Source organism: Haliotis rufescens, unplaced genomic scaffold (genome assembly GCF_023055435.1).
Source record: "Haliotis rufescens isolate VD_foot unplaced genomic scaffold, xgHalRufe1.0.p SCAF_7, whole genome shotgun sequence".
Lineage (NCBI taxonomy): Eukaryota > Metazoa > Mollusca > Gastropoda > Lepetellida > Haliotidae > Haliotis > Haliotis rufescens.
The window spans coordinates 16,638,402-16,664,979 of NW_025964361.1; the positions used below are offsets into that span (position 1 = coordinate 16,638,402).

General features: G+C 43.1%; 1 protein-coding gene across 5 annotated transcripts in view; it reads right to left on the reverse strand.

The window, feature by feature from the left end:
* The window catches only part of LOC124151838 (LIM and calponin homology domains-containing protein 1-like), a 184,468-nt gene that overhangs the window by 62,291 nt on the left and 95,599 nt on the right, over positions 1-26,578 (reverse strand). For 2 of the 5 annotated variants that reach the window (XM_046524486.2, XM_046524487.2), the window contains one exon: positions 5,793-5,835. In XM_046524486.2, the coding sequence (XP_046380442.2) occupies positions 5,793-5,835 (43 nt within the window). Of the gene's footprint in view, positions 1-5,792; positions 5,836-5,978; positions 6,065-23,090; positions 23,123-23,226; positions 23,259-26,578 lie in introns of those variants that run through there. The other 3 variants (XM_046524488.2, XM_048387448.1, XM_046524490.2) reach the window with 3 other exon arrangements.

The following is a 26,578-nucleotide window of genomic DNA, read 5'->3' on the forward strand; positions in this document are numbered from 1 at the left end:
TACCCTCCATGCATCATGTGTTAATATACAGACCGGTGCAGACACTTGTGAAGTAGGAGGTGGGGCTACCCTCCATGCTTCATGTGTTAATATACAGATCGGTGGAGACACTTTTGAAGTAGGAGGTGGGGGTACCCTCCATGCTTCATGTGTTTTTATACAGACCGGTGCAGACACTTGTGAAGTGGGAGATGGGGTTACCCTCCATGCTTCATGTGTTAATATACAGACCGGTGCAGACACTTGTGAAGTGGGAGGTAGCACTACCCTCATGTGTCATGTGTTTTTATACAGACTGGTGGAGACACTTGTGAAGTGGGAGGTGGGGCTACCCTCCATGCTTCATGTATTAATATACAGACCAGTGCAGACACTTGTGAAGTGGGAGGTGGGGCTACCCTCCATGTGTCATGTGACTTTATACAGACTGGTGGAGACACTTGTGAAGTGGGAGGTGGTGCTACCCTCCATGCTTCATGTGTTAATATACAGACCGGTGCAGACACTTGTGAAGTAGGAGGTGGGGCTACCCTCCATGCATCATGTGTTTTTATACAGACCGGTGCAGACACTTGTGAAGTGGGAGGTGGGGCTACCCTCCATGCTTCATGTGTTATATACAGACGAGTGCAGACACTTGTGAAGTTAAGTTCCTCTACATGTACCTCATCTGTATTTGTACCATCACAGTGTATATGTGGTCATAACAAAATATAGTTTTCCAACTCTAACATGATTCCTCATGTCCTTCAGAAGTCACCAATGATATTTTGGCAACACTTGAGGATGGGGTCACACACTGGACAGCAGTCTCTACAAGGGTCCACCTCGGCCAACCAACACTGAGGGGCTAACTTACACAGGCTGAATTCATACATGAATAAACCTCAATTATTGATGAAAGCACTGAGTGACTATTCACTCAAGACATAGACATAGACAATATATCTCTCAAGCCTTAGGTTTGCTTTGGTCAAATGATCATGAATGCATTGTTTATTTTTCAAGTTATCAATGAAAGATAACAAGTTATCTGGTATACATATATTAATATGGGGAGATTTCAGGAGAGGACACTTCATATACTGTACTTATGCACTGCATATACACTTGAAAACATATTCAACTCAATACAACCAATATCAAGATTTTGAATATCAATATTTAAAAAAAGCAAGCTCATGAAATCAATTCAAATGGAACCACCTTCTTTAGTAACTGAAGTGTTCAAGACATTTCTTTTACAATGTCTTATAAAAGAATTTATTACACCAAATGTCTATTTTCCAATTGACTTCAGGAAACAACTACTTTGGTATCATTTCTATCATGAGAGGGAGATATTCAATCCAAATAAACACTATTGAAAAAATTTCTCACCTTAAGGTAAATGAGAATAGGAGCGTAGGCAGCACCTTGTAATACGCCTATCTCCAAAGGCTCATGGTTTCCTCGTACTTTCACCAGTGATAACAGAATCACACCCCTTTGTGTAATGAGGGCCTGAGCACTGTGCCTCCCACACTGTTTCAATTAAGGTGTGGACACGCCATCGCTCCAAGTCATGTGATTTAACTTTAACATAACCATGTTAGGTTGATCGTTAGCTGTTCTCTACCCTTTTGTGTTACCTGAATGTTAAGACACAGTACTCTATCTGAGTTACTGATACCTTCACTCAACAAACACCAAGGGTTGACTGTTGGGGTCATTAGTGATACTATGGCAATAGTTGTACAACTATTATGCACAATTTCTATGGATGAAAACTTCTTTATTTAAAGTACTGTGATTTTTCAATGTCATCCATAAATACACCCCTATATATACTGCAAAGTAGGGATCTGTTTTAAGAAAGGGAATATCCTTTCAACTCCAGACTCTATTATTTTTCAGGAATGTAGTACTAGAGTTATTCACACATTCCCTGGAAGTTATACACAGACTGAGTCAAACACTATCTCCTCAATACACAATCTTGTCTCCATAAGCCTGCTGTTATGTATAATGGCTCATTCCACACTGGCTGAGGCATCTACATCTACTACAGTGCGGGGTGTCACACAGAATCAAGGTCGATACAGTGTGAGGTGTCTCACACCATCAAGGGCGATACACACAGCCTGGTTGTGATCCACAAGCCCAAGTCGCAGATCCCCATCTCGCTCAAAATCCATAGTGACGTACAGAAACCATGCTACCGGTAACTAATACTTGGCCTATCTGCACCCTACTCATTCCCCGACTTGACATACAGACACAACACTTGGTCTATCTCCTCCCCTCAATGACATACAGAAACAACACTTGGTCTATCTCCACCCCTCACTCCCTGCACGGACATACAGACACAACACTTGGTCTATCTCCTCCCCTCATTCCCCACACTGAGATACAGACACAACACTTGATCTATCTCCACCCCTCATTCCCCACACTGACATACAGACACAACACTTGGTCTATCTCCACCCCTCACTCCCTGCACAGACATACAGATACAACACTTGGTCTATGTCTTTCCCTCACTGACATACAGACACAACACTTGGTATATCTCTTCCCTCACTGACATACAGACACAACACTTGGTCTATCTCCACCCCTCATTCCCCACATTGACATACAGACACAACACTTGGTCTATCTCCTCCCCTCAATGACATACAGACACAACACTTGGTCTATCTCCACCCTTCATTCCCCACACTGACATACAGACACAACACTTGGTCTATCTCCTCCCCTCATTCCCCACACTGACATACAGACACAACACTTGGTCTATCTCCACCCCTCACTCCCTGCACGGACATACAGATACAACACTTGGTCTATCTCCACTCCTCATTCCCCACACTGACATACAGACACAACACTTGGTCTATCTCCTCCCCTCATTCCCCTCACAGACATACAGACACAACACTTGGTCCATCTCCGATCCCCATTCCCTGCACGGACATACAGACACAACACTTGGTCTATCTCCACCCCACACTCCCTGCACGGACATACAGACACAACACTTGGTCTATCTCCACTCCTCATTCCCCAAACTGACATACAGACACAACACTTGGTCTATCTCCACTCCTCATTCCCCACACTGACATACAGACACAACACTTGGTCTATCTCCACCCCTCACTCCCTGCACGGACATACAGATACAACACTTGGTCTATCTCCACTCCTCATTCCCCACACTGACATACAGACACAACACTTGGTCTATCTCTTTCCCTCACTGACATACAGACACAACACTTGGTATATCTCCTCCCCTCACAGACATACAGACACAACACTTGGTCTATCTCCACCCCTCATTCCCCACATTGACATACAGACACAACACTTGGTCTATCTCCTCCCCTCAATGACATACAGACACAACACTTGGTCTATCTCCACCCCTCATTCCCCACACTGACATACAGACACAACACTTGGTCTATCTCCACCCCTCATTCCCCTCACGGACATACAGACACAACACTTGGTCTATCTCCACCCCTCACTCCCTGCACGGACATACAGACACAACACTTGGTCTATCTCCACCCCTCATTCCCTGCACAGACATACAGACACAACACTTGGTCTATCTCCTCCCCAGATTGACATACAGACACAACACTTGGTCCATCTCCGATCCCCATTCCCTGCACGGACATACAGACACAACACTTGGTCTATCTCCACCCCACACTCCCTGCACGGACATACAGACACAACACTTGGTCTATCTCCACATCTGATTCCCCACACTGACATACAGACACAACACTTGGTCTATCTCCGATCCCCATTCCCTGCACGGACATACAGACACAACACTTGGTCTATCTCCACCCCTCATTCCCCTCACGGACATACAGACACAACACTTGGTCTATCTCCACTCCTCATTCCCCTCACGGACATACAGATACAACACTTGGTCTATCTCCGATCCCCATTCCCTGCACGGACATACAGACACAACACTTGGTCTATATCTACCCCTCATTCCCTGCATGGACATACAGACACAACACTTGGTCTATATCCACCCCTCATTCCCCTCACTGACATACAGACACAACACTTGGTCTATCTCCACCCCACACTCCCTGCACGGACATACAGATACAACACTTGGTCTATCTCCTCCCCTCATTCCCCTGACGGACATACAGACACACCACCTTGTCTATCTCCATCCCTCATTCCCTGCACAGACATACAGATACAACACTTGGTCTATCTCCTCCCCTCATTCCCCTGACGGACATACAGACACACCACCTTGTCTATCTCCATCCCTCATTCCCCTCACGGACATACAGATACAACACTTGGTCTATCTCTTTCCCTCACTGACATACAGACACAACACTTGGTCTATCTCCACCCCTTATTCCCTGCACGGACATACAGATACAACACTTGGTCTATCTCCTCCCCTCATTCCCCTCACGGACATACAGATACAACACTTGGTCTATCTCCTCCCCTCATTCCCCTCACAGACATATAGATACAACACTTGGTCTATGTCTTTCCCTCACTGACATACAGACACAACACTTGGTATATCTCCTCCCCTCACTGACATACAGACACAACACTTGGTCTATCTCCACCCCTTATTCCCTGTAAGGACATACAGATACAACACTTGGTCTATCTCTTTCCCTCACTGACATACAGACACAACACTTGGTCTATCTCCTCCCCTCATTGACAAACAGACACAACACTTGGTCTGTCTCCTCCCCTCATTCCCTGCACTGACATACAGACACAACACTTGGTCTATCTCCTCCCCACACCGACATAGACACAACACTTGGTCTATCTCCTCCCCACACTGACATACAGACACAACACTTGGTCTATCTCCTCCCCACACTGATATACAGACACAACACTTGGTCTATCTCCTCCCCACACTGACATACAGACACAACACTTTGTCTATCTCCTCCCCACACTGACATACAGACACAACACTTGGTCTATCTCCTCCCCACACTGACATACAGACAAAACACTTGGTCTATCTCCTCCCCACACTGACATACAGACAAAACACTTGGTCTATCTCCTCCCCTCATTCCCTGCACCAACATACAGACACAACACTTGGTCTATGTCCACCCCTCATTCCCCTCACGGACATACAGACACAACACTTGGTCTATCTCCACCCCTCATTCCCCTCACGGACATACAGACACAACACTTGGTCTATCTCCACTCCTCATTCCCCACACTGACATACAGACACAACACTTGGTCTATCTCCACCCCTCATTCCCCTCACGGACATACAGACACAACACTTGGTCTATCTCCACCCCTCATTCCCCTCACAGACATACAGACACAACACTTGGTCTATCTCCACTCCTCATTCCCCACACTGACATACAGACACAACACTTGGTCTATCTCCACCCCTCATTCCCCTCACTGACATACAGACACAACACTTGGTCTATCTCCACCCCTCATTCCCCTCACTGACATACAGACACAACACTTGGTCTATCTCCACCCCTCATTCCCCTCACTGACATACAGACACAACACTTGGTCTCCAGCCAGGTGTACACTCCCTGGAAGCTTCACAGACACAAGAACCAGGTTGCCTGCATACCTAACATTCCACTGTCAAAATCAATAATGCCTGTTAACCACAACAAATGTCACTGCCTGAAATGGACAATATGTGCACACTGTCAAAACAATATTCCAGTTACAGGCCATGGAGGATGAAGTACAACACAAAACAGACTTACATTTCTCAGTCGTCGATCTGCTACTTGTTTCAGTTGATCAGAGCTGCAAAGAGACAACAGAATAAAGCATAAATTAAACATAAAAGAATGCTTGCTTCACAGGTAAACACTCCTGAAAGAAAAAAACATTTGCTGTAAAAGTATGGAGGTGACAGGAGTACACAGTGTGAGACTTGAGTAAGCTACCTGTGGAGCGTGTATGGGACAGTATTGCGTGCCCCTTATGACGACAAGGTATGCATATAGAAAACCATAACCACACAACCACCTCACTATAAGGCCACACTCGGGACACGCACAGGGACAGCAGTTCCTGAATACTGGAAGCATATGTGGGGGCAATTACAACTAATTTTACATTGCCTTGTTTTGTCATTTCAAGTTGTAGCCTACAGAACAGGGAAGGTTACCTGTGTTTTTAGAACCTTATCTGGGGGGAGTTTTAGTGACAGGCAATGTGTAAGGTGACCTAGTTTTGCTTGTTGGACCAAACAAGGAGCAGAAAATGTGAAATGCTGAGGGTCAGCTGGGGGGTTTCGGGGGAGTTGGGGGAGTTGCAAGGTAAAGACTCACAATGGATGCAGTCCACATACAACATGCTACAGAGTGAACGGAAGTCTGGAAATAAATAAGCTCAACTGCTGTGATGCAAATCCAACCTGTAGAACCCATGCCCAGTATGAAATGTGGCAAAGATTATAGATATGCACCGCAGTGACCTGGTTGTGTGTATTTACTGAGTTTATCACACCACTTAGGAGCCATGTAGGAACACTGGGTCTGATGATGTGATACTTCAGATTGTTGACAACACTCAGTAATATCACTACCAAGCCAATATGCCACTAGTCAGGCTGTACAAGACAATAATAAACAGGACATTCTCACCTGCCCCCTGGCATCTTTATATAAGCCTAGGCAAACAGGTGGCATTTCACATCTTCACATTCACACTTCCATGTGTATTTATGACAAACACTGCCACATGAATATGTTTACTTACACTGTAATTATACTGAAAGCCTATCAGATTCGTGTTCTAGGAATATGAATTTTATTACAAAAGTACTCACAATAGGTTATGAATTCCTTATTTTGGCATGTAAGATAGACATCCAAATGAAGATTGTTAAACAAGTGAGATGAGTGCTGACTGTGGCAGTTCACAAAGTAACATAGGACATCAATAAATAACACAAGCTACACTTCATTTTATAAATTACAGAAACAATGACTCCAACAGTGCATCAGTCAGCAGCAGCAACTGCACTCACAGGGCCCAATTAAGGTGTAGCAATCAATAAGCAGCAGCACCTGCACTCACAGGGCCCAATTAGGGTGTAGCAATCAATAAGCAGCAGCAACTGCACTCACAGGGCCCAATTAAGGTGTAGCAATCAATCAGCAGCAGCACCTGCACTCACAGGGCCCAATTAAGTTGTAGCCATCAATCGGCAACATTTGCATTCAAAGGGCCCAATTAAGGTGTAGCAATCAATAAGCAGCAGCACCTGCACTCACAGGGCCCAATTAAGGTGTAGCAATCAATAAGCAGCAGCACCTGCACTCACAGGGCCCAATTAAGGTGTAGCAATCAATAAGCAGCAGCACCTGCACTCACAGGGCCAAATTAAAGTGTAGCAATCAATAAGCAGCAGCATGGGCACTCACAGGGCCCATTTACGGCGTACCAATCAATCCAGCTGATCCATAATTACACAAATTCACTTCATGGAATATTCATGGTACAAGTTGTTTGGTGCAGGGTCCCAGACAGTGGTAGCGGAGAACTGCATACCTGACATACCGATGTCCATTTAGCCTTGTTCTTGCTGTGTTCAATAGTATTGATTTCAAATAAAGCCAGAAAGGCACATGACAGGCCAGTTAAAAGGGACTATGCAGTATTTATACAGTCAAACTGACAGGCTCAACTCCTGTGTACTGTTGTCATACTGTGCAATAAACATGAGTGTGTGTGATAAGAGCAGCCAATATATACTGCCCAAAAGTCTGCAAGGGAGCCACATCAATATTCATCAAAGGTGAAGTGCTCTTTCAGTGTCTACATTTAAAGAGAGATATATTGCATTTTAAGATTTTATCAATATCATATTCTGACAGTTCAATAAGCATAAAAGACATCTCACTGAAAGTCAAGAATTAAAAAGGAATAACTGATGTATGTTCATGAGTAAATGGGAATAACTGATGTATGTTCATAAGTTAATAGGAATAACTGATGTATGTTCAAGATTAAATAGGAATAGCTGATTATGTTCATGAGTAAATAGGAATAACTGATGCATGTTCATGATGAGGAAATAGGAATAGCTGATGTATGTTCATGGGTAAATAGGAATAACTGATGTATGTTCAGGATGAGGAAATAGGAATAACTGATGCATGTTCAAGATTAAATGGGAATAGCTGATGTATGTTCATAAATGAAATAGGAATAACTGATGCATGTTCAAGATTAAATGGGAATAGCTGATGTATGTTCATGATGAGTAAATAGGAATAGCTGATGTATGTTCATGAGTAAATAGGAATAACTGATGCATGTTCAAGATTAAATGGGAATAGCTGATATATGTTCAGGATGAGGAAATAGGAATAGCTGATGTATGTTCATGAATCAATTAGGAATAACTAATGTATGTTTATGATGAGGAAATTTAATAAGCAAATATAATTCGTATGAGGTTCAAAAGGTTCCACACAATAAAAAAAATAAATTTAAATACTGATAACATTTCAATTTGACAAATGGTTTGAATCAGAAGTCAGACTTTTGACCACTAGAAATGCAAAGCAAGGCACCATACGTGTCAAAATTTCATAATTAAACAGTAAATATTAAGGATTAGCCCTACTTACAGTATCAACCCTATAAAACAATGCAGAGCCATTAAAAAAATGCAATTGAAAAACTGAGCAGTGTCTTTGCATCATACTTTCTGTATCCAGGGAAATGCTGTCATTAGCCATGTTGACTTAGCCAAGTGCTTTTCTTACTTTCATTGGCCAGATCAGTTATATTCATCCAAGCACAAACGGTATTACATTGATTTATTGTTATGGTTCATCTGTCTTTTTATTTTTATTTGTGAGCACATGTGGCCAAGGCCGCAGAAGAAACGGACACACAGGGCTCTGTCATCAGGGTTAAAGTTGAAGGTAAAAAACTGGAAGAGGTAAATTTTTCCATGGGTACAGGACTGGGGTAAAAGAAAGACTCTTGTTCAATGAAGGTATATGGAAATGAAGGTATATTGGCTATTGTAAACTGATTAAAGGCTGTCCAAACAGAGTTTGGTGGTTTGTTTATTTGACCTATTGACTTTTGCCATTGACGCATTACATTTCTTGGGTCCAAGTCATTGACTTATTTATTCAGCTTTTGTGTCAAAATCACTGTTATCAAGAACTATTTCACATGAAATAATGCATAGAAACAGTAGCTCAATGCAACTTTGAAGTCAAAGTCAGGAAATCAAGGGGCTTTTGGCATAATAGTATGACTAAACAGTCAACCAAGAGAATGTCAAACCCATGTCAAGAAGAGCTTCTTATTCCTTGTCATTACCCCCAATCGTTACAGTGGCACTATGGCCTCAGACTATCAGCAGTTTATAGGTACACGGTCTAAAGAGCCCTGTGAAACGTTGTACAATGTTCCATAATACAATAACTAGAGTTTGGTTGATTTAACAAATGTCTGGGGGTAAATCATTCAAACCTTGATGTCTGTTTGTTGAGACAGTTTGGGGGTAAGTAGGGATGGGATCATATATCACAATATTGATGTATCAGTGATTTTTGTATGTCAATACCATCATAATCCACACAATTTTCTGAATATCGATACTACATTAATATCATTCAATGCCACAGAAAAGTTCACATTTGATAATATTATCTAATCAGAAACTTGTCAAAATCAGCCAAGTTCATAACTAGCATAACTGTGAACAAAACACAGTGTTTCCAACTAGCAGACACTACCAGGGAACGAACACAGTGTTTCCAACAAGCAGACACTACTAGGGAACTAACACAGTGTTTCCAACAAGAAGAGTGAGTGAGTGAGTGAGTGAGTGAGTGAGTGAGATTTTACGCCACTTTTAGCAATATTCCAGCAATAGCATGGCTGGGGACACCAGAAATGGCCAACAAGAAGACACAGTGTTTCCAACTAGCAAACACTACAAGGGAACTAACACAGTGTTACCATCTAGCAGACACCACCAGGGAACGAACACAGTGTTTCCATCTAGCAGACACTACCAGGGAACTAACACAGTGTTTCCATCTAGCAAACACTACCAGGGAACTACCAGTCGTGGCTAACGACTTTCATTGGTTGACATACAATGAGGATTTGCAGATTTTATTGTTTTCAATAGCTAGTCGTATATTGAATCTTGATTGACCGCCATTTTGCTTTCTGTGACGATCGACATCAAATTTTTTAATGGTCAATAATAAGTACAGATGAAAAAAATATTCAAATAACTATTGCTATCAAGGATATTTTATTATTTGTGATTATATTATCTGTCTTGTTTTTAATTAATCTTTAGTTTAAAAAAACCCTTTTTCCCGTGAGGTCACGTGATAACCAAACATGGGATAATAGTCTCGATCCAAATGTTACAACGTGTACACTTGAGCAGATATAACTCATGAATATTAATTAGACCGTTCACTACGTTAACAGATCGTTATTATAACAGAAACAAACGTATGTTTTCCATGTATATCTAAAATGATATTATTTGTTATTAATTGTCCGGTGAATTAAACAATTTGGATTGAAATAATTCATCATATTATGAATACGTAACAACTTGTAATGCGTGTGAAAAGTTGTACTAAAATACGCTATTTGTAGGGGGCGTGTCCTAAATGCAAATGTCCGATTGGGATTTTAAATTTTCCGGACCCCTGGAACTAACGCAGTGTTTCCATCAAGCAGACACTACCCGGGAACTAACACAGTGTTTCCAACTAGCAGACACTACCCAGGAACTAACACAGTGTTTCCATCAAGCAGACACTACCAGGGAACTAACACAGTGTTTCCAACTAGCAGACACTACCCTGGAACTAACACAGTGTTTCCATCAAGCAGACACTACCAGGGAACTAACACAGTGTTTTCATCAAGCAGACACTACCCAGGAACTAACACAGTGTTTCCAACTAGCAGACACTACCAGGGAACTAACACAGTGTTTCCAACAAGCAGACACTACCCGGGAACTAACACAGTGTTTCCATCAAGCAGACACCACCAGGGAACTAACACAGTGTTTTCATCAAGCAGACACTACCCAGGAACTAACACAGTGTTTCCAACTAGCAGACACTACCAGGGAACTAACACAGTGTTTCCAACTAGCAGACACTACCCGGGAACTAACACAGTGTTTCCATCAAGCAGACACTCCCCGGGAACTAACACAGTCTTTCCAACTAGCAGACACTACCCGGGAACTAACACAGTGTTTCCATCAAGCAGACACTCCCCGGGAACTAACACAGTCTTTCCAACTAGCAGACACTACCAGGGAACTAACACAGTGTTTCCATCAAGCAGACACTACCAGGGAACTAACACAGTGTTTTCATCAAGCAGACACTACCCAGGAACTAACACAGTGTTTCCAACTAGCAGACACTACCCGGGAACTAACACAGTGTTTCCATCAAGCAGACACCGCCAGGGAACAAACACAGTGTTTCCATCAAGCAGACACCACCAGGGAACTAACACAGTGTTTCCAACTAGCAGACACTACCAGGGAACTAACACAGTGTTTCCAACTAGCAGACACTACCAGGGAGCTAACACAGTGTTTCCAACTAGCAGACACTACCAGGGAACTAACACAGTGTTTCCAACTAGCAGACACCACCAGGGAACTAACACAGTGTTTCCAACTAGCAGACACTACCAGGGAACTAACACAGTGTTTCCAACTAGCAGACACTACCCGGGAACTAACACAGTGTTTCCAACAAGCAGACACTACCAGGGAACGAACACAGTGTTTCCATCAAGCAAACCCTACCAGGGAACTAACACAGTGTTTCCAACTAGCAGACACTACCAGGGAACTAACACAGTGTTTCCATCAAGCAGACACTACCAGGGAACTAACACAGTGTTTCCATCAAGCAGACACTACCAGGGAACTAACACAGTGTTTTCATCAAGCAGACACTACCCGGGAACTAACACAGTGTTTCCATCAAGCAGACACTACATTGACATTTTTTCTCAAACAGGACTTCCTTATGCGGGGGCATTTTCAACTGCACTGCTCTGACGGATCCGTTAGTTGTATAATGAATCATATAACAAAGGAAGGATGGTACAAAGTTAGTGGTAAACACATTGATGTTTCCGACTGGCCTTTTCACACAGGTCTTAACCTATGTTACAAATGTGTTTTCATGCCATGGATAGACAATGTTAACACATCACCTGTCCAACTACTAATTGAACATATTCAAATTAATTTATTTTGTTTAAAAATGACTAAAATATTAATAAATGGCCATATCATATGTTTCAATAAGGCTGCTGTTGAGTCCTACTACTAACTGAACATATACCAAATTAGAAACACTTTAAAATATAGTCCCAATAAGGCTGCAATTGTGACCATAATGAAAATCAGATTTAAACCTATCTTGAACACATCACTGGTGGGAAAGTGGTGCAGTGGTTTCAAAGGAATAAGTGTTAACAAAGACTGAATTAATATTATCCTACAAGGCTGCTGGGAATCCAATAATTGATTTCTGATTAAGATGCCTTTAACAAACATATGGAGACACTTTTACATACATACAGTGACCCAGAATTTCAAGGCTGGAGCAGACAATCCAGTGATTGAAATCATGAGCACTTATCTACGCAATTAGGAAATAATGACATGCATCAACCAAATCACCTAGCCTGACAACCCAATTCTGTTAGTTGCCTCTTACGACAAGCTTGGGTTCCTGAAGATCAATTCCAACCCTAATCTTCACATGATTTTTATGAACAACCTTGAACCTTCTTACAGTAACAAACATCCACACAAAATCCCAGATCCATCAAGTCATTGTGGAGAAGAGGTAATAAATTGTACAAATATTATGGACACCACGAGGAATGGCACTGCTGCCAACAGGCAGTGTAGTGTGATAGTGTATGAACTGCACTCTGCCATAAGTATACCACAAAAATATTAATGTTTCATTTAATGTCCAAATATATAATTTTTTATCTTGACATTTTATAGCTGTTGGTAAGAAATAAATAAAATAATGAATACGCATATAGCTTGTTGTGTGAGTGCAGGTCCAGGGACATGGGCTGCATCACCACTCACTCCAGCTCCTGCCCCTGCCTTTCCCTCAGCTCTCATCCCTGCCCCCAGCCCAGCTCTCGTCTCCTGCCCCTGCCCTTCCCTCAGCTCTCATCCCTAGTCCCTGCCCAGCTCTCGTCTCCTGCCCCTGCCCTTCCCTTAGCTCTCATCCCTAGTCCCTGCCCCCAGCCCAGCTCTCGTCTCCTGCCCCTGCCCTTCCCTCAGCTCTCATCCCTAGTCCCTGCCCCCAGCCCAGCTCTCGTCTCCTGCCCCTGCCCTTCCCTCAGCTCTCATCCCTAGTCCCTGCCCCCAGCCCAGCTCTCGTCTCCTGCCCCTGCCCTTCCCTCAGCTCTCATCCCTAGTCCCTGCCCCCAGCCCAGCTCTCGCCTCCTGACCCTGCCCTTCAGTCAACTCTCATCCCTAGTCCCTGCCCCCAGCCCAGCTCTCGTCTCCTGCCCCTGCCCTTCCCTCAGCTCTCATCCCTAGTCCCTGCCCCCAGCCCAGCTCTCGCCTCCTGCCCCTGCCCTTCAGTCAACTCTCATCCCTAGTCCCTGCCCCCAGCCCAGCTCTCAAGCCCTTGCTCCAGCTTCCAAGTCCCAAGCCCACCTACCCCAAATGCTACCAGTCCCCCTCCCAGCCCCCCACCCCAAATGCCACCAGTCCCCCTCCAAGCCCCCCACCCCAATCGCTCTTGGCCTACATGTGTAGACCTGGTGACTCATGCTGCAACCATTCGGGTGGAAGAAAACATGGACAAATATGTCCTGTTCTTATCAGCTTGAATGACCGGATCATTACAAGGCTAGGTTGTGTTATGTGGCTGCCTCCATAATGCCGGTGCAAGCTTCATACAGGCTACTGTCAACTGCAGGATGTGTACTCTTCCCACAATAACACTAACATAGGTAGAGGACAGCAGGAATGCTCGTAGCAGTTTGTTAAGACCATGTTACAGTAGTGATGCTAAGCTTGTATATGCCTTGTTGGTCATTTACTGGACTTGTTTTATGAACATATATGGTGTAGTAGAACTGTCACATTTAATGCAAAGCATAGACAAGAAGTACAAAACATTTTTTTTCCCACAACATATCTTAAGAAAGAGAGCCAATTCCAACCTCTTATTTCAGTTCCAACCTCTTATTTCACTTCTCACAAACAATAATACAGTATGAATGTGTCAGTAATGGCAAGAATGAGGAATAAGAGAAACTTCATGAGTGTTTATAATGAGTGAATAGGTAGCATTTGTGTGCATCAAGAGTTACAACAGAATCATTGACCCACTTCCTCTCACATGTTGATCCACATGTGAATGGACAAGCATCAATGCATAGAGAGAAACACAATACTGTTCCCTCCACAGCTGACTCCTTCCTCTTCCTACTCAGCTGCCTCCACCTTCTTCATAACATTAAATACAAAAGTTCAATAACCAGTCAGGAGGTATCTCTTCCATATAAACACACATCTCCAGCTGGCAATTCTAGTCTCTGGTTTTAGTGTTGCAAAAAAGTAATCCAGCAAAACTTTCTGCATTAAGTGTTAAGGTCCTTAATTAGGCATGTGAAGAATACTGAAACAGCTTGACATTGAAAGTATCTCTGGGAAACCAGTGTGGCAGAAAACTTCCACGTTGATTAGAGAAACCAGTGTAGCAGAAGACCTCCATGTTTATTAGAGAAACAGTGTAGCAGAAGACCTCCATGTTGATTAGAGAAACCAGTGAAGCAGAAGACCTCCATGTTGATTAGAGAAACAGTGTAGCAGAAGACCTCCATGTTGATTAGAGAAACAGTGTAGCAGAAGACCTCCATGTTGATTAGAGAAACCAGTGTAGCAGAAAACTTCCATGTTGATTAGAGAAACCAGTGAAGCAGAAGACCTCCATGTTGATTAGAGAAACCAGTGTAGCAGAAGACCTCCATGTTGATTAGAGAAACCAGTGTAGCAGAAAACTTCCATGTTGATTAGAGAAACCAGTGTAGCAGAAGACCACCATGTTGATTAGAGAAACAGTGTAGCAGAAAACTTCCATGTTGATTAGAGAAACCAGTGTAGCAGAAAACTTCCATGTTGATTAGAGAAACCAGTGAAGCAGATGACCTCCATGTTGATTAGAGAAACCAGTGCAGCAAAGGATGTTCTTGGATTCCTCAATGATCCAGTTATGGACATACTTATCTCCCCTCTATTATGATAAATACCCTGTGGCCATTCACCATCTTGTACTTTTGACAAAAGGGTATGAATGGAGTGAATGTTGAGTGAGTGAGTGAGTTTGGTTTTACGCCGCTTTTAGCAATATTCCAGCAATATCACGGCGGGGGACACCAGAAATGGGCTTCACACATTGTACCCATGTCGGGAATCGAACCCGGGTCTTCAGCATGACGAGCGAACGCTTTAACCACTAGGCTACCCGACCACCCGTACATTTATGATACCGTGGCATTGCATCTCATCACAATGAAATTTCACTTCATGCTTGAAGAGCATGTGATGCCAAAGTGTGTGCGCCTATAGGTGGAAATCACAATCATTGAAGCAAAAGGGCTTAGCACTCGCTTCAAAATGCCTCCGAAACAGTATCTCAATGAATAGTTACAAAAGAATTGAGGGAGGTTGATTTTTCAAGTTGCCGTAATGTTTAACATTAGTTTTGCCTTGAAATCAAAGATAACAAGAAACGTTCTTGGCGACATAGCACCGAGCAGTATGCCGGGGCAACAAGTCTTGACCATGATCAGAATGGGGCTGGTAGTGTCAGGGTGTGGGGCGTTATGACACATGACAGACGAACTGGTTTGGTTGTTGTGAATGGATATTTGACTGGCCGACTAAATGTTGCATCCTGTTGCTGTTCTATTGTGCTAGAATTATCACATCGTGCCAAGGTCATCAAGAATATCTTCGACAAGAAGGCATATGGACATTGGGCTAGCCCGCTAAGTCCCCTGAAATGTCCCTAATAGAGCAAGAAAAGTATTTTTCTCACTCATGAGCGTAATTTGATTTGAAAACTCGAATCAAATTACTATAAAAAACTGTGGGATCAAATGGCTTTATAATGGAGGACCTACTTGGTATGACCGCCTCTGTGGTCTAGTGGTAGAGAGTCTGCCTAGAAAGCAGAAGGTCGTGGGTTCAATCTCCAGCCACATCATACTAAAAGACGTCAAAAGATGGGACTTGTTGTTACCCTGCCTGTAGCTCAGCATTAAGATTCTAAAATAAGGACTGGATGTGTTTAGGTGACAAGGGTAACTCAGGACCTACTTGGTGTGAATGTGTTTGGGTAACCAAGGTAACACGGGACCTACTTGGTATGAACGTGTTTGGGTTACCAAGGTAACACAGAACCTACATTGTATTAATGTGCTTGGGTAAACAAAGCAACAGGGGACCTCCTTTGAATGAATATGTTTGGGTGACCAGGGCAACAGGGGACCTCCTTTGAATGAATATGTTTGGGTAACCAGGGTAACCAGGGTAACCAGGGTAACAGAAGACCTCCTTTGAATGAATATGTTTGGATAACCAGGGTAACCAGGGTAACAGAGGACCTCCTTTGAATGAATATGTTTGGGTAACCAGGGTAACAGGGGACCTCCTTTGAATGAATATGTTTGGGTAACCAGGGTAATCAGGGTAACAGAGGGCCTACTTGGTACGAATGTGTTTGGGTAACCAGAGTGGTTTTACGCCGTTTTTAGCAATATTCCAGCAATATCACGGCGGAGGACACCAGAAATGGGCTTCACACATTGTACCCATGTTGGGAATCGAACCCGGGTCTTTGGCGTGACGAGCGAACGCTTTAACCACTAGGCTACCCGACCGCCCCAGGAAACCAGAGTAACACAGGACCTTGCATTCACATGTGGCAAATGCATGTTCAAACAATCTCATATTAGCCTAAGGACACAATCTGTCGGAAAAGGAGTTATAAACACTCTTAGCTGTAAGAAGGATTAACCTTCCTTCACACACTTCCACTTGGGGGAAAGTTTGTATCAACTATGAGCCTGAATTTTTATTTAAGAAAAACACCTTGCAACAATGAAAGTTTTGTGGCAGGCAATTTCTTTTTACTTCATCAGTCTGAAGTATACTGAACAACAAAAGTTCCTGTGACATTGAATAAGATTTAATGCAAAGTTATGTTTTTTACCAAATCTGAAACAATTTTGGTTAGCAACAGATAAAAGACTCCTGTAAGTGTTCAAATGGTTTAATTTGCCATACTGACTTCAGAAAATGCTTGATTTCATAAAAAACATGAACATGCCAAAATGTCAATTTACAAATCAATAGCGTGTGTGTCCACCTCTGGTTGCAATGCGAGCAACACATCTTCGTTTCATCCCACATGTGCTGGAGGGGTGAGAGATCAGGGGAGCGAGCCGGCCAGGGGATGACATTCACATTGTTTTGTTGAAGAGAATCCTGAACAAGTCGAGCAATATGAGGCCGGCTGTTGTCATGTTGAAAGGTAATGCCTGGACCATGACAACGCAAAAACGGTAGAACAACAGGGCTGAAGATCTCGTCGCGGTAGCGCTGTCCATTGAGATTTCCCTCTATCACTATCAAACGGGTCCTCTGTCTTGCTCTAATCCCACCCCATACCATAATGCTGCCGCCCCCCAAGCCAATCTTCTTCCATGACACAATGATTGATGTAACATTCACCTCGACGTCGGTACACTCGAATCCGTCCATCCCTGTGGCTGAGGTGAAAACGAGGCTCGTCAGTGAATAGAACTTGTCCCCACTGCATGACATGCTTGACGGTGGTTTCCTGTCAAAATGGGACGTCTGGCGGGTCTTCTGGTGACAATCCCTGCACATATGAGGCGACAACGAAGGCCAGGGATGCTTCTTGCAGTCACTGTTGCTGGCTGGAATCGATTTCGTAGGTGTGTTGTTTGAATCCAGTTTTCTTGTTGATTATTGGTTACGTGTGGCCTGCCACTCTGAGGATGGTCTCTGACTGCATTCGTCTGTTGCCAACGTTGCCATAAATACCAAATGATGTTTCTGTGGACGTTAAATTGTCTAGCAACATCATGTTGACTTGATCCTGCTTCAAGCATACCAATGGCTCACAGACGCTCATTTTCGGACAGGCGTGGCATTTCGTAATGTTGAATAATTGCATAATTTTGTTGTTTATCTGAGTGGTTGTTGTCAGCTAAACAGCTACACCTGCATCATGTCCTACAGTTACTACCCAGGTCTACACAGCTACACCTGCATCATGTCCTATAGTTACTACCCAGGTCTACACAGCTACACCTCCATCATGTCCTATAGTTACTATCCAGGTCTACAAGCTACACCTGCATCATATCCTATAGTTACTATCCAGGGCCCCGTTCCACAAAGCGATCTTAGCGCTAAGATGATCGTAAGTCCCACACTTTAACATAGGCTTACGATCATCGTAGCGCTAAGATCGCTTTGAGGAACGGGTCCCAGGTCTACACAGCTACACCTGCATCATGTCCTATAGATACTACCCAGGTCTACACAGCTACACCTGCATCATGTCCTATAGTTACTACCCAGGTCTACACAGCTACACATCCATCATGTCCTATAGTTGATATTACACAGGTTTACACAGCTCCACCTGCATTATGTCCTATAGTTGATATTACACAGGTATTCATGTGTACTGTATACTTCAATGTTATGTCCATCGGTGGCCACGTGTATACACATGCATGTCTCAGCATCTAGGTATGCTGAGTTGGACACATATGTGTATCAATGTAAATAAACACTGCACACCTGAATAGGTAGTGAGGGATGTCTGCTAATATAACTTGATGGGTAGTTTTCAATCAGCATATATAAAGGAAAAGAAAACAAGGGGCAACATAATGTTTCAGGTGAAAAAAACATTAAACAAACACTGTGAAAGTAAACACTATGTGAATAATATCAAAGCTGTGCACTGAAACATAATTTGTAAATGATATCACAGGATAACCATGAATTATCACTCATCTAAGTCTTTTCAGTGGGATTGGACGGACTTCAGGCAAATATAGTGGAGAGCAGGGTTAGTAGTGTACAAAAGTCAATAAACAACTTTTTGAAAAAAGTTTGAAATGACCATCATTACAGTTAATGCCAAATAGCATAACATGATGTGGCAATGTTTTGTCCCTTCCACTCTCACTGAGTTACGTTTAGCTGGAGGAATGTTCCTGACTGCTGTACAAATATTTACCCACTAGCGACAATAGATTACTGCAATAAACATGGCAAATAGCTCACTGTCGACATTTTTTTGGACACTTGTCACTTTGATAAAACAGACATGTTCCACATCCCCATGAAAACACAACATCTACCTGCAAATACCTGGTGTCTGTAGTGACTCCCACACCAGTTATATGCAGGTGGATGTGTAGTGAGATGTGCCTATATCGACTCCCACACCAGGTATATGCAGGTAGATGTGTAGTAAGATGTGTTTGTATCGACTCCCACACCAGGTATATGCAGGTAGATGTGTAGTGAGATGTGTCTGCATCGACTCCCACACAAGGTATATGCAGGTATATGCAGGTAGATGTGTAGTGAGATGTGTTTGTATCGACTCCCACACCAGGTATATGCAGGTAGATGTGTAGTGAGATGTGTCTGTATCGACTCCCACACCAGGTATATGCAGGTGGATGTGTAGTGAGATGTGTCTGTATCGACTCCCACACCAGGTATATGCAGGTGGATGTGTAGTGAGATGTGTCTGTATCGACTCCCTCACCAGGTATATGCAGGTGGATGTGTAGTGAGATGTGTCTGTATTGACTCCCACACCAGGTATATGCAGGTAGATGTGTAGTGAGATGTGCCTATATCGACTCCCACACCAGGTATATGCAGGTAGATGTGTAGTGAGATGTGTCTGTATCGACTCCCACACCAGGTATATGCAGGTAGATGTGTAGTGAGATGTGCCTATATCGACTCCCACACCAGGTATATGCAGGTAGATGTGTAGTGAGATGTGTCTGTATCGACTCCCACACCAGGTATATGCAGGTAGATGTGTAGTGAGATGTGTTTGTATTGACCCCCACACCAGGTATATGCAGGTAGATGTGTAGTAAGATGTGCCCTTGAGAAGGGCGGTGTAACACTGATAGAAACTGGAGATTGATCCACCTTGAGAAGGGCGGTGTAACACTGATAGAAACTGGAGATTGATCCACTTTGAGAAGGGTGGTGTAACACTGATAGAAACTGGAGATTGATCCACTTTGAGAAGGGTGGTGTAACACTGATAGAAACTGGAGATTGATCCATCTTGAGAGGTGTCTAACATTGATAGAAACTGGAGCAAGATCCCCTTGAGAAGGGCGGTGTAACATTGATAGAAACTGGAGATTGATCCACCTTGAGAAGGGTGGTGTAAAACTGATAGATATTGCAGCTGGATCCACTTGAGAAGGGTGGTGTAACACTGATAGAAACTGGAGCAAGATCCCCTTGAGAAGGGTGGTGTAACACTGATAGATACTGGAGCAAGATCACCTTGAGAAGGGTGGTGTAACACTGATAGATACTGGAGCAAGATCCCCTTGAGAAGGGTGGTATAACACTGATGGATACTGGAAATGGATCCTCTTGAGAAGGGCGGTGTAACACTGATAGATACTGGAGCAAGATCACCTTGAGAAGGTCGGTGTAACACTGATAGATACTGGAGCAAGATCCCCTTGAGAAGGGCGGTGTAACACTGATAGAAACTGGAGCAAGATCACCTTGAGAAGGGCAGTATAACACTGATAGATACTGGAGCAAGATCACCTTGAGAAGGGTGGTGTAACATTGATAGATACTGGAGCAAGATCCCCTTGAGAAGGGTGGTGTAACACTGATAGTTACTGGAGCAAGATCCTCTTGAGAAGGGTGGTGTAACATTGATAGATACTGGAGCAAGATCACCTTGAGAAGGGCGGTGTAACACTGATAGATACTGGAGATGGATCAACTTGAGAAGGGTGGTGTAACACTGATAGATACTGGAGCAAGATTCCCTTGAGAAGGGTGGTATAACACTGATAGATACTGGAGCAAGATCACCTTGAGAAGGGTGGTATAACACTGATAGATACTGGAGCAAGATCACCTTGAGAAGGTCGGTGTAACACTGATAGATACTGGAGCAAGATCCCCTTGAGAAGGGCGGTGTAACACTGATAGAAACTGGAGCAAGATCACCTTGAGAAGGGCAGTATAACACTGATAGATACTGGAGCAAGATCCCCTTGAGAAGGGTGGTGTAACACTGATAGATACTGGAGCAAGATCCCCTTGAGAAGGGTGGTATAACACTGAAAGATACTGGAGCAAGATCCCCTTGAGAAGGGCGGTGTAACACTGATAGATACTGGAGCAAGATCACCTTGAGAAGGGTGGTATAACACTGATAGATACTGGAGCAAGATCCCCTTGAGAAGGGCGGTATAACACTGATAGATACTGGAGCAAGATCCCCTTGAGAAGGGTGGTATAACACTGATAGATACTGGAGCAAGATCCCCTTGAGAAGGGCGGTGTAACACTGATAGATACTGGAGCAAGATCCCCTTGAGAAGGGTGGTATAACACTGATAGATACTGGAGCAAGATCACCTTGAGAAGGGCGGTGTAACACTGACAGATACTGGAGCAAGATCACCTTGAGAAGGGTGGTGTAACACTGATAGATACTGGAGCAAGATCTTCAGCTCATCTTCATAACTTGACCCTCACTTCAGCAGCAGCAGCAGCAGCAGCAAGAAATTATTGAAGCAGCCGCAAAGCGAACATTACTCATTACTGAGTTACGTCACAAAACGGGAATTCTATACCAATGTTGTTTACAAGAGTATTCTCTTCTGAAGATTTGATCTTTTCAAAGTATTTCATTAAGCTGAGGTTATTTCATATGAACATGTGGTGAGCATATTCCTCAGAACTAGAATAGGGATGAAAGAAATGATGTTAAAAATTACTTTGACTGGCATATTTCATGTATCATATACCTCATATTTCAAATTTCAATGTATCATTTACCTCATATTTCAGCGTGTATTTGCTATCCATGGCTTTCATTGTTGCTCAGGTATAACATTTTTTTACAAACTACTTTTTATATCCAGACAACAAGACATTTTATCACTGTCACTGATTAATCTTATTTGTTCCCATTGTTTACTTGAAAATCTGAGAAAATCTGAAATATTTGACTGCAAAATATACTTCACAAACTTGAGGGATATGGTCTGTCAAAGAAATATGAAATCAGAAGCCATTAATGATGTCAGACTTTGTACACTGTCACAAGAAGACAGAAAGAAAGCATACAAAATAACTTGACAAAGGTATAATAAATATTTGTGGACAAAAAACAGTGAATATTGTACATAACTGCATCTGACCACATACAAAATATAACATCTATATGATTTAACTGTAAATCATGGTTTGAAATCAATAAATATGAACAGGGTTGTAAGTATGAACAAGGCCACACACTGACATGAGCAGGGCTTAAAAAAATAAAAGAATTGGTTCTCAGGCAATGTTTTTTGAAAATATAGTGCAGGTGGGCGGTGTCTACGAGTATGTAACCAAATAAACAGTTGTGTCAAATCAACCTGCGAAAGGGCCTCCCTACAAAAATGTATTCCTTGATGAGTAAAATATTTGAATTCAGTATTTGAGTACCTCTGGACTTGGAATATTTAAGGATTTGTTTGTTTGTTTTATAAAATGGAAATAAAACAAAACGTTCAGCGAAATTTAAGATGGTGCGGGCGGTGCCTGAGAACCAAGACTATTATTTTTTACAGCCTTGAACTACCATAGCCAGTCGGCCACCTTGTGGGGCTGTGGAAATTCAGGGCCACACACTCACATGAGTAGAACTACCATAGCCAGTCGGCCACCTTGTGGGGCTGTGGAAATTCAGGGCCACACACTCACATGAGTAGAACTACCATAGCCAGTCGGCCACCTTGTGGGGCTGTGGAAATTCAGGGCCACACACTCACATGAGTAGAACTACCATAGCCAGTCGGTCACCTTGTGGGGCTGTTGAAATTCAGGGCTGTATATAGCAGGGCTCATCACTGTAAAACTGACATGTAACAGATCAAACGTGAAGTTCCTCTGGGTATGACAATCAACAGTGAGAACATGATCTCCTTGAATCTTATATCCATAGACTTGCTGTCTCATATGCAGTGATCCATTCAGGTACATTGAGAATGTAGGAGTCACCACAGACAGATAACACAGTGAGTCAAGTCTCATGCGCGACCTTGCCTAGCAGCTGTTTGTCAACTACAGATACATACCCACAGAAATAAATAATTGCTTTCTTCTCAGAAAGTCAATAGGAATTAAGTTTTCCTTCATACCATTTTCTCAACATTGATTTCAAGTGTTTTGAGCCTAAGGAAAGGAAATATATCAGTGACAGGTATACCTAGTTCTGCCTGGTACACACCCAGTGTGTCACTGGAGTAACAAGAAGAATAAGCCCAAACATCATATCTCGTACTTCAGTGTGGCTTAATTATTTGTTAAATTATCCAGTAACACCAGAAATATGTTTGGCCAAAGATTCAACAGATCTACAGATTGGTAATCTATGGCTGCTTGTTTGTGACAGGCAACCCTACTGTCAACCTAAAGCACACTAACACTGTGTCCCAAACAACGGTCAACCTACACAACACTGGGTCTGACAGTTGCCATGATATCCTACACAACACTGTGACAGATAGTTGCCATGATAACCTACATAACACTGTGACAGACAGTTGCCATGATAACCTACACAACACTGTGACAGACAGTTGCCATGATAACCTACACAACACTGTGACAGACAGTTGCCATGATAACCTACACAACACTGTGACAGACAGTTGCCATGATAACCTACATAACACTGTGACAGACAGCTGCCATGATAACCTACACAACACTGTGACAGACAGTTGCCATGATAACCTACACAACACTGGGTAAGACAGTTGCCATGATAACCTACACAACACTGTGACAGACAGCTGCAACGATATCCTACATAACACTGTGACAGACAGCTGCCACGATATCCTACATAACACTGTGACAGACAGCTGCCATGATATCCTTCATAACACTGTGACAGACAGCTGCCACGATATCCTACATAATAGTGTGGGAGACAGCTGCCAAGATATCCTTCATAACACTGTGACAGACAGCTGCCATGATATCCTTCATAACACTGTGACAGACAGCTGCCACGATAATAAATCATGATGAGTCCTGAATACCATAAGTAGATAATTTTGTCTAGTAGCAACAAGTTTGAACTTGAGAACTATTCGCTACGTGGAAGTTTGTTAACATGACATCCAATAACTGATATGGAGGCTTGATTAATAAAGCAGAAAAAATGTGAGCTGGTCGCATACCATGCGGAGTAATCAATACTGTGTTCACCAGTGTCACCAAGTTAGAAAGTCATACAGTGAATGCAATAATGTTGTAGGATTGTCATCACATGTCATACAAAAGTATTTAGATCATATAACCTCAGCATGCATAAGACGTTTCTCTACATGTCTGATTAAACCCTTTGCTGTGACTGTACCAACACAATGACACTGCTGTAGCTGACATGGTCTAAGTCTCTTCTACTACAGCTCTGGGTGACTGTACCAACACAATGACACTGCTGTAGCTGACATGGTCTAAGTCTCTTCTACTACAGCTCTGGGTGACTGTACCAACACAATGACACTGCTGTAGCTGACATGGTCTAAGGCGCTTTTACTTACTCTGCTATTGCTCTCAGTGCCTGTACCAATACAATGACACTGAGAGATCAGACATGGTCTAAGTCTCTTGTACTACAGCTCTGGGTGATTGTACCAACACAATGACACTGCTGTAGCTGACATGGTCTAAGTCTCTTGTACTACAGCTCTGGGTGACTGTACCAACACAATGACACTGAGAGATCAGACATGGTCTAAGTCTCTTCTACTACAGCTCTGGGTGACTGTACCAACAGAATGACACTGCTGTAGCTGACATGGTCTAAGTCTCTTGTACTACAGCTCTGGGTGACTGTACCAACACAATGACACTGAGAGATCAGACATGGTCTAAGTCTCTTCTACTACAGCTCTGGGTGACTGTACCAATACAATGACACTGAGAGATCAGACATGGTCTAAGTCTCTTCTACTACAGCTCTGGGTGACTGTACCAACAGAATGACACTGCTATAGCTGACATGGTCTAAGTCTCTTGTACTACAGCTCTGGGTGATTGTACCAACACAATGACACTGAGAGATCAGACATGGTCTAAGTCTCTTGTACTACAGCTCTGGGTGATTGTACCAACAGAATGACACTGCTATAGCTGACATGGTCTAAGTCTCTTCTACTACAGCTCTGGGTGATTGTACCAACAGAATGACACTGCTATAGCTGACATGGTCTAAGTCTCTTGTACTACAGCTCTGGGTGACTGTACCAACAGAATGACACTGCTTTAGCTGACACGGTCTAAGTCTCTTGTACTAGAGCTCTTGGTGATTGTACCAACAGAAAGACACTGCTATAGCTGACATGGTCTAAGTCTCTTGTACAACAGCTCTTGGTGACTGTACCAACAGAATGACACTTCTTTAGCTGACACTGTCTAAGTCTCTTGTACTACAGCTCTGGGTGACTGTACCAACACAATGACACTTCTTTAGCTGACATGGTCTAAGTCTCTTCTACTACAGCTCTGGGTGACTGTACCAACACAATGACACTGCTATAGCTGACATGGTCTAAGTCTCTTGTACTACAGCTCTGGGTGACTGTACCAACACAATGACACTTCTTTAGCTGACATGGTCTAAGTCTCTTGTACTACAGCTCTGGGTGACTGTACCAACACAATGACACTGCTATAGCTGACATGGTCTAAGTCTCTTGTACTACAGCTCTTGGTGATTGTACCAACAGAAAGACACTGCTATAGCTGACATGGTCTAAGTCTCTTGTACTACAGCTCTGGGTGACTGTACCAATACAATGACACTGCTATAGCTGACATGGTCTAAGTCTCTTGTACTACAGCTCTGGGTGACTGTACCAACAGAATGACACTGCTTTAGCTGACACGGTCTAAGTCTCTTGTACTAGAGCTCGTGGTGATTGTACCAACAGAAAGACACTGCTATAGCTGACATGGTCTAAGTCTCTTGTACTACAGCTCTTGGTGACTGTACCAACAGAATGACACTGCTTTAGCTGACATGGTCTAAGTCTCTTCTACTACAGCTCTGGGTGACTGTACCAACACAATGACACTGCTGTAGCTGACATGGTCTAAGTCTCTTCT